Source organism: Pipistrellus kuhlii, unplaced genomic scaffold, assembly GCF_014108245.1.
Source record: "Pipistrellus kuhlii isolate mPipKuh1 unplaced genomic scaffold, mPipKuh1.p scaffold_m20_p_10, whole genome shotgun sequence".
Classification (NCBI taxonomy): Eukaryota; Metazoa; Chordata; class Mammalia; order Chiroptera; family Vespertilionidae; genus Pipistrellus; species Pipistrellus kuhlii.
Window position 1 is genome coordinate 26336936 of NW_023425405.1, and position 9910 is coordinate 26346845.

At 40.8% G+C, this 9910-nt stretch overlaps 1 protein-coding gene across 4 annotated transcripts in view; it reads right to left on the bottom strand.

The window, feature by feature from the left end:
* SP4 (Sp4 transcription factor) overlaps nucleotides 1–9489 on the bottom strand; it is a 54167-nt gene extending 44678 nt beyond the window's left edge. Inside the window, exons 1-3 of one of the 4 annotated variants that reach the window (XM_036429210.2) lie at nucleotides 9355–9489; nucleotides 8770–8880; nucleotides 6715–8260 (exon numbers count right to left, since the gene is read on the bottom strand). In XM_036429210.2, coding sequence (XP_036285103.1) covers nucleotides 6715–8260; nucleotides 8770–8841 — 1618 coding nt within the window. In that variant the 5' untranslated portion in view covers nucleotides 8842–8880; nucleotides 9355–9489. Of the gene's footprint in view, nucleotides 1–6714; nucleotides 8270–8769; nucleotides 8886–9354 lie in introns of all 4 variants that reach the window. The other 3 variants (XM_036429209.2, XM_036429208.2, XM_036429207.2) reach the window with 3 other exon arrangements.
* Nucleotides 9490–9910: the final 421 nt, after the last annotated feature.

Here is a 9910-nt window from a genome sequence, read left to right on the forward strand (position 1 = left end):
GGTCCCAGGTTTGATTCCGGTCAGGGGCATGTACATTGGTTGCGGGCACATCCCCGGTAGGGGGGTGTGCAGGAGGCAGCTGGTCGATGTTTCTCTCTCATCGACGTTACTAGCTCTCTATCTCTCTCCCTTCCTCTCTATAAAAAATCAATAAAATATTTTTTTAAAAAATCTGAGTTTAACACAGAGGTCTCTATGCAACCACCCTAGCTTTTACACACCTTTTTTTTTTTTTTTTTTTTACCACGTTTGGTCATAATTGTTTGTCAGTGCCACACAATGTTAGAATTAGAAATCTTAACTGTACAGTCGGTACTCAATTTTCAAAATTGATCACCCTTTAAAGGATTTAAGTATGCACCAGACAAAAAGAGATTAGAAAATAATCTTTATTTGTGGACTTGCCCTTTTAGCTTATGTCACATAAATAAAAGCCTCAGAATCAGAGATGATTTTAAATCACGGCTCTACCACTTACTGGAGCAGATTTGCTTACAGAAATTGGAGCTCAGTGAGACTACCTGTAAAATGGGCACAGTAATACCAATCTTACAAGGATTTTGTGGGTTTAAAAGAGTTATAAATAGCTAGCCCAAATTTAACACATACTAGGTAAACAATAAATGTTTGTCTTCTTCCACAAGTTTTTTTATTTTAATCCATTTCTAACCTATAGTTTGGGGAAAGATACACTATCTCATCAACATGGGGATTTGCTTACCTACATATAAAATTTACTGATCTCTTTAGTTCTCAATTTGCTCTTTCAAGAAAGAACAAAATAGTACCATTTTGGTTCCACCAATGAATTCAACAACAAGGAAACCTAGAGAATTGCACTTTTCACCAATACTGTGTTCAACATATGGGCTGAATATACGGTGAAAATAAACAAGCAGTCTATCTGCAAGAAGACAAACTTAAGATGGATACTCTCCCTCTCAGTCCCCAATCTAAGCCTCCTTACTAGAAAAGGACTTGTATAATAAAGTCATAAATACAGCAAAAAGACAACTGGAGCAGAAGTCAAGTTCCTAGCCCTCACTTTGCCACAGAGTACCAGGAAGTCATTCAACCTTTCTAGGCTTTAGTTTCTTTATTCCTAAAATACCACTAAGGAATGAGGGAGGGAGAGAAACAATTATCTTTAAGTTACCTTAGATAATGACAAGCTCATTAAGCCTTTATCTCACCACCTCTATACTAATAAAAAGGTAATATGCTAATTAGACCAGATAGACCACAAGTCTTACAGAAGTCCTTCCAGACAAAGGTCCAGACAAAGCCACAAAGGCTGCGAGGGCCTGTGGCCGGCAGTGGCAACAGCAACAGGGTTATGGGGGCAGCACCTTCCCATGATCACCCCATTGCCTCCCACAGAGAGAGGCCAGGCTGTGTTGAGCAGGCCTAAATCGTCAATAGGACATCCCCTGAGAGCTCCTGGACTGTGTGAGGGGCAGGCCTGGCTGAGGGGACCCCCCACAGTGCACAAATTTTTGTGCACTGGGCCTCTTAGTACTTCTATAAGCCAATTTGTGGTCCAGCAGGCTACCTTTGCCACAATTTGCTCATTCACTAGGTAGTAAAATACAAGCATTAGAAACATCCAATCACATCTCATACCTAGATCAGAAGAGTACAGAAGTACCTACATGTACATATGGTCTGGTATCAGGCCAGGTTTCCCTTTTACTGTCAATCCTTATTATGTCTTCCCTACAGTACTTCATGTAGCACTGCAGGACCTCTCACACATATTTCTGCTTTCACTTATAACAGTAAAAACACAAAATTCCTTTATAGACTTCAGCAATGCCAAAATGCTACTAGTGAGAAATAATCTCAAAAATCCTTTCAAAATAAATTACCACTTTGTATATCTGTTTTTCTACAAAATCTATATATAGCAACTTGTCCCTATCTTCCTTTTTTACCAAGCTTAAGCTTCCTCTTCACCTTGCTTTGTCTGCTCCAATATTCCTTACTACTTAATATATATTATCTGATTTGGGGTTTTTTATTTTTATTTTTTAAATATATATTTTATTGATTGTTCACAGAGAGGAAGAGAGAGATAGAGAGTTAGAAACATCGATGAGAGAATCATCGATCAGCTGCCTCCTGCACACCCCCTACTGGGGATGTGCCCGCAACCAAGGTACATGCCCCTGCCCGGAATCGAACCCGGGACCTTTCAGTCCGCAGGCCGACGCTCTATCCACTGAGCCAAACCGGTCCCGGCTGATTTGGGTTTTAAAAGATGATTAAGACTCTATTTTCCACTGTTTCTCTAACCTAAAATCCTTTTCAAAGATTCCTTTTTAAAAAATTAATGTGGCTCTACACAGTACTTTTTTTTTTTTTTTTTTAATCTTTTATGAAAATCTTAAAAATAGGCAAGGATACTGTTTGGCAGCATCAACAAACCTTAAAGGTCCAATTTGGTAGTTTAGAACCTAAGTCACTTGTACAGGGTACAAGTCAGAAGTTCCTCATAATGAATTCCAATCTATAATGAACAGAATTAGAAGATTTCAGAGAAGATTAAAGGAGTAAACCTGACTTCTCTTAAAAACAAAATAACCGCCACACACAGAAGCATATGTGTGTGTGTGTGTGTGTGTGTCCCCAAAAAATGTATACTTTAACAGCTGATAGATCAATTGATGTTTCTTTCATTTCAGTTTTAAACCATTGGAATTAATAATGGTATTAAAGTGTGTATACATTTTTGGGGGGACACCCTGTATACGTGTATATGTACATATGTGTATATATTTATATAACATATATGTACATGTTATATTAAGATGCCTACTAGGAAAATCCAAATCAATACATTTGGCAAAGGAAAACCATACTGTATTAAACTTCAAGTCAATTTTCTACTTTAAATACCTCTGGGAAAATGTTTCATGTAAGAGGTTGATTAAGTTAGGCTTTAGTTTAATATAAATGTCAATTATTTTCTTTGTTCCCATTTTCAGCAATAAATGAAAAACTGGCCCTCCCATTCCTGGTTCTGCCACATCCACAGGTTTCATAATTTAAATCCCTCCAAAAGTAAAGGAAGGTAAAGAGAGTCAAGTTCTTGAAAGGCTAACATACTTTCCTCAAGTATGAACTTTCTTTCTGTGAGAATTACCATAAAAACCTTAACTGTCATTAAAATTGATAAAGAAATATCCACCCATTCAGCAAAAGTATGACCTGTTACTATATATGATGATTACAGTTCCCCCAATCAAATCGCTACCCAATGCACATTAATTACAGATTTAAATACCAATGGTCCCCACATATTCTACATTCTTCAAGGAGATGTAACTGCTAAAGTTTTGCTTTATCTAGGGCTCTTTGGCTACCACAGTACATTGTGAAAACAAATAGTTCTTTATCAGCAAAGCATCTTCCACTTTGCTCACTTAATTAAAACAAAGGATGTTCTTAAACCAACAGCAGTACGATTGGTTGTTACCTTTGCTCTTAACTTAAAATAGGATTTCTGCCTTTCCTTTAGTCAAAGTCAAACTCATAATGTCAACGAAACAAATAATAGTATGTAGGGGAGACATGTATTTAGTTCCTACTACAAGTCTAACTAACTAAATGCTAGATGCTCAGCCTGGAACTCAGGATTTCAAGCTGAGCCCAAAACACAGAAACATATTCTGCTGAATACATTATTAAGGAAAAAGGTTCCATGTAGGTTGTCATTATCAGTCTTGTTTCATAAAATCGAGTATTAAGCTCCCCAGCTTCAAGAATTGTTTCCTTCAATTTACCTTGTATAATTTTTTTCTTTTTCTGTCCATATCATGCAGTCCCTTCCCTACTACCTGAAGAGTAACATGAGGGTAGATGGGAGAAAACTTTCAGTCCCTTGTTCTTGAGCTAGCCATTACATTCAAAACTGACACTAATATTTTCAAGCCCTTGTACTATTACTATGTCATGAATATTTGTTTAATTTCCCCCCCATAAATTAAACAAAACTAAACAATACCATTCTCCTGGGGGGCAGGAGGGCATGAAATAACAAAAAAGTACTAAAAGGTGAATAGGGACACAAAGTAAAGGATCTAACTTCCAGGGCTCATTTATAAAAGGAATATATAGCCACTTATTGCTCATACTCACCCTTCTACAAACAGTAAAGTACCTCGTGTCCCCTTTTAATGTCTTTAAAACTCAAAGCCAAAAGAAATGAATGAAATCAGAGCTATTTCATTAGCTCCATTAAAACTATACCAAGGCACTGCTCCCAATTCCAAATTGCAATCTTCTCCATCATCTTCTATACCTTAATTCAGCAAACATTTGTCAAGCCCTACTGTGTTAGGAAGGTAAATCTGCAAATAACTAGGCCCAGATGAACTGCAATGACTTGTAGAAATCAGGGTACATTTCTGGTCTTAGCAGCATGGCTATCGTGTTAAAATGATTGAGCATATCTATTAGAACATACACTCTTCAACAACAACAACAAAATTTAAGATCTTTGGTTTCAGGAGAAAAAGAAATTCAACTATGTAAAATTCAAATTTCCTCATATATTTAAGTGCCCCACACACCATGTAAACTCTTTAAAAAAAAAAAAAAAAAAAGTATACCAGAAAATGATGGACTAAACACAACTACTGGAAGTGCTCAGCACACAGCCAGTCAATAAATATTTATGGAATAAAAACTGTAAGTTTTATTTGCCTTCAAAATCCATTCTCTGAGGCACACACATATGAACTCACTTGACAGCCACTTGCTTCCACATTTTGCCTTCTGGTTCATTGCTAATGACTAGAACTTTATTTCTCAAATTTCAATATGATTTAGAATCACCTAGAAAGTCTGTTGGAAAGGCAAATCCCTTGACTACTTCCCCAAAATCACAGTTCCAGAAGCTGGATCCTGCATTTATAATAATACATCATTCAAGTGAATTTCAGACGGTCAGATCACACTCTCAGTTAGCATTGGCTTACCTTCACAATGGGCAGATTCTGGGTTGTAAATGATAATAATTATAGAACAAGACTGATTATATCTAAATTAAACTGTAAGTCACTCGATTCTTTTAAAATTTCACTAATGCTTAATAGACAAGTCAAAATATAAGTAAAATAATTTTTGCTTTGATAATGGAAACTATCATTCAATCCACCCAAACAGACACTTTTCTGAAATATTAAGTGATTGTCAATATTTAGACAAAGATTCAGAACAAAGCAAGTTAAGGAGTGTAATCAAGGGAAGTACTTATATAACAGTGCTATAATAGTTTTAGGGGGAAAAATACCACATTCAAAATACTCCATGTCAACACAGGAACTACTAGCCACACATGACTATTTAAATTAAAAATAAATAAAATTTAAAATTTAGTTCCTCAGTTGCAATAGACACATTTTAAGTGACCAATAGCCACAGATGGCTTAGTGGCTAACATACTGGATAACAGATATAGACCATTTCATCACCACAGAAAATTCTACTGGATAGCTCTGGTTTGGAGATAATGGTATCTAAATAAAATATGTAATCGCTGTTCTCCTGAATTAGAGAACTCTATCCAGTAATTTTAAATTTTAAATATATACATCCACTTTAGGTATTAACTATAAAAACACACACACAAAAACCCAAAACTCTAGCAAAATCTTTCTGAAAGTTGTTTTAAGACAGGCCACTCAAAAGTGAAAGCTTATTCATGTCAGATTATCAAACACAAATATTTAAAGAGGTCTGAAAATATCAAAGGCACTAAAATGACAACTAGGTTTTCACCAAATCAGAAACAATAAAGAGAGTTTAAATATTAGAAAACAAATGGTAGTAGGGTAAACAAGACTGGTTCAGAAAGATTAAAATACTTAAGTCTAGTTTTCCAAATACTTCAGAAATATTATTTACATGCATAACAAATAACTGCTTTATAACTGGCTTTAAAATAATCTTGCTACAATTAATTTTAGTCAGTTACATTTTACTATCTTCAATTTCATTCTACCAACTTAGCACTAAAAATACCTAGAAATAACATAACTATCATAAGATTTACTTAAATATAATTTTATATATGAAGGACTATTAACTCAAAAGCCTGAGCAACTCCTGGTTTTAGCAAAACGATAGACAAAAGTTAAACAACTTGCAAAGTAAAATGTTATCTCTCAATTGCATCAATACCTCGTTTAAAACAATATTGTATTAATAAAATTCAAAAGCATGGGCAACAAAATGGGAAGTAACTACCAAGTTAAGAAAACGTAAGCCTTATTACAAAGTAGAATTAAAACTTCAACAGGCTCACAACTGTATACTAATTCAAATTTAGACCTACTTTCCCTGAAGATAAAAAACATCGCTTTGACTAGGGTTCTTTTAGAAGAGTTCAAGTGTACTCAAATATGCTCTCTAAATTACAGAGGACTATACTGATTCTGGTCAGGAAGTTTTGCTCCATGGAAGAATTTTATATAACTGTCTTAACAAATTTAACACATAAAACCTAACACTAAAAATGTACAAATGTGAAAAGGTCACACAAATGATTAGTTATGATAGTATAGCATTCCTGCGTATTTTAGATTCCTTAAAATTACGTTACTTCAGAGATCTACATCAAATCTAAGAATTAGCAAAGAAAAGCAATAACTGATGGTTATTAAAAACTGCATGAAATGTCCTTAAAGAGAAAAGGTTGTAGTAACTTACCCGCAACACTAGTGATTGTAACTGGAACTCCTTGCACTTGAACGCCTGCCGCACCCAGGTTGGCAACACTCACTGTCTGAAGGTTAGGCACTGATGCAAGCTGGGCAGTATTCAAAGTTATTGGGGTGCCAGCAACAGCCACAGGAGCAATCTGAGCAAGAGTTGTGCCACCACTTGAAGACACTGGGGTGATGGTTAACTGTTGGGATAACCCAGCATTCTGAACTTGCAAATTGGAAAGACTCTGAATATTCTGAACCTGTACAGTTTGCCAACTGATTTGCCCTGAAGGTGTTAAAGTTGGAGCCCTGATAAGCACCTGAGTCGGATTTACTGCTTGAAGTTGAACATTCTGCAAAGGCTGCTGCTGGATGGTCTGAATCGTCTGCCCTGACTGGAGTTGAAATGACTGTGGTGGAATAGCCTGAATAATCTGCTGCTGAGGCTGTTGGATCTGGATCTGCTGTAAGATGGGCTGGCCTACAATCTGCACCTGCTGAAGAGAATTTGACTGATCCTGTGCATTCTGTATCCCATTGGACTGAAGCTGACTGGAGCTCTGGGCTTCAGACTCAGTAGCAGCAGGTGTTTGAGATTCTTCAATAGTGCGTTCTGAATTATTGGCTGATGTGCTTGCAAACTGGCCCGTATCTGCTGAGCTCACTAGTGTGTCACTGCTGGTCAGTGATGTTGAAGCAGTGGTTGTGCAGGTGGTGGAGGAGGAGGGGGATTCTGGCATAGTACTGGAAGCAGCAGTGGTGGTAGTGGGTGTGGAAATTAACTGACTCCCATTAGAAGTCCCACTGTCAGTAGTAGTAGCAGGCTGGCCAACCTGTCCGGTCCCCCCTCCTGCAGCCACGTTATTGATCACTGGCAAAGCTAAAGTCACTCCTCCAATGTTAATCGGTAGGGTTGTTACAACTTGGGCCTGAGTACCAGGAAGGGTCTGTAACTGCAGTGGTATTGAAACACCAGGTCGAATTTGGACTGGAACGGTCTGATTTGCCAGGTTTTGAGCAAGAATATTCCCAGAAGCTGTCCTGTTAGCAGCTGTGAGGATAGCTTGATTATTACCTGCAGAAATGAGCTGAATTTGACCCTGCAAATCCTGTAGAGATGAACTACTAGTTGGATTGATCTGAATTTGCTGGCCTTCCACCGTCTGAAGTTGTGGAATCACTTGGTACTGGACACTACCACCTGGATTTTGTACTTGGATGACTTGAAATTGACCAGGGGTGGTAGAATTACCTGATTTAGTTTTTGTAGGAGATGCACTCCCGTTATTACTGCTGGAAGAACTAGATGAACTAGAAGCTGGCTGAGAATTGTTGTTTTCCTTTGAAGCAGGAGGAGTGGAGGCAACAAGTTGCCAAGCGTTTCCAGCAAGTTGTGTCGTTACCAGTTCTAGCTGTTGTGGTTGATTTTGAAGTTGCACCAATCCTTGGCTTGGATCTATAATAATTTGTTGTTGTCCAGTTGCTTGATTTTCACCAGGAGTCCCTATTTTGCTGCAAGTAGCTGCCAGTAAAGCCAGAGGAGAGGGCTGAGAGTCCTACCCAAAAGGGGATGGTAAAGGAGAGGGGGAGGGAAAAAAAGTGGGCGGATTTAGTGGAGGCCAGTAGTTGGGAGGGGCTTATTTATTTTGACAGCTCTACATTTAAGAACTTAGGAAGGGGCAGAAATAAAAAAAAAGAAATATTAACAAAATCAGTAAGATGTAGGAATAAGGAAGCTGATCCTGTAATATAAAGTTTAAATAAAAGAAAATGTCTAACAAACTTTCCTTAAAAGTGTTCTCCTGAACTCAAAATGTCCTTGGGGAAAAATACACACCGGTTTAATAGCCTGAGTTCCTAGTGTAATTTTAACCAACGTTACCTTCAAACGTAAAATCTTTACAAATTTACCATATAACTTCCTCACTCTCAGAAAAGATGCTTGGAGCGGATAAACATTTTTATTCTGTTCTTAAACTTCTGGGCATTTAAAGGGCACAGGTCCCTCTTTCCCCTTACGTTTCGTGATGAATTTTTAAAATATGTTCTCTTTTACCTGGGAGCCTGAGGTTTTGGTTTTTTTATTGTTATTCTCCGGCTCAGAGGTTTTCCCTCCTTCTGTAGCCATCGCCGCCGCTGCCGCCGCCTCCTCCTCCTCCTCCTTCTTCTGATCTGCAACAAACCCCCCCAACACACACACACACACACACACACACACACACCACAGAGACAAGACAACAGGTTACCAGGATTATTATTATTATTCGTCTTCCCCCTCGCCCCTCCTCTCCCTCCCCTCGGAGCATTAATCTCCATAAGCCCGCGGTCCACGCACCCCGGCGCGGGGTGGGGGAGGAGGGCAGGGAGGAGGGGGACATCACAAAACGTGGTCTGAAACCCGACCCATCGGCTCCAGAGCGACACCCAAAAGGAGGTTGTTCTCGCTCAGACATGAAGACAAAAACACAGCCCTCCTTCCCTCCCTCCCCCTGCTTCTCTCCCGCCCTCGCCTCCTCCCCTTTCAGCATCTCGGCAGCCCCGGGGGAGGGGGAGGACCGAGCAGGGTCTGGAGCCGGAGGGAGAGGGAGGGAGGGAGGGAGGGAGGCGGCGAAGGAGACCGAGGGGGGTGGAGAATACGTACCGCTCATCCCGCATTAACAGGACAAACCCTCCGACGGAGACGCTGGGACGGAGGTGGGTGGGGGTGGGGGTGGGGGCGAGGCGGGAGGAGAGGCCGGTCCCGCCCGCCCGCCCGCCCGCCCGCCCGCGGTGGCTCGGAGGAGGCTGTAGCTGGCACAGGCTCTGCCTCTTTTTCCGCGAATGGCCGCCGCTGGGCTGTGGCGTAGCAGCTCCTCTCTCCGCCCGAGCCCGGCCGACTCGCCCTTGATTGACAGCGGCGGCGCGCGGCGCGGGCGGCGGCGCGGGACAGGGGGCGGGGCCAGGGCGGCGCGAGCCGGGCCGACTCCCCACCCCCCTCGGCCTCCTCTCCGCCGCAGCCGCCGACTCTCCACCCCTTCCCCCAGCGGATTGGCCGCCGACCTGCCGGGGGCCGGGGCGCCGGGGCCGCCTCCTCTCCACCCCTTTTCTCGGGGTTATTCTTTTCGCGGCTTTTCCGCTCCCGTCGCGGCTCCTCGGCGCTCTTTCTCTCGGCGTCCTAGCGCGGGCGCGCGGCCGGTAGGCCCTCCATGCAGCCGAAC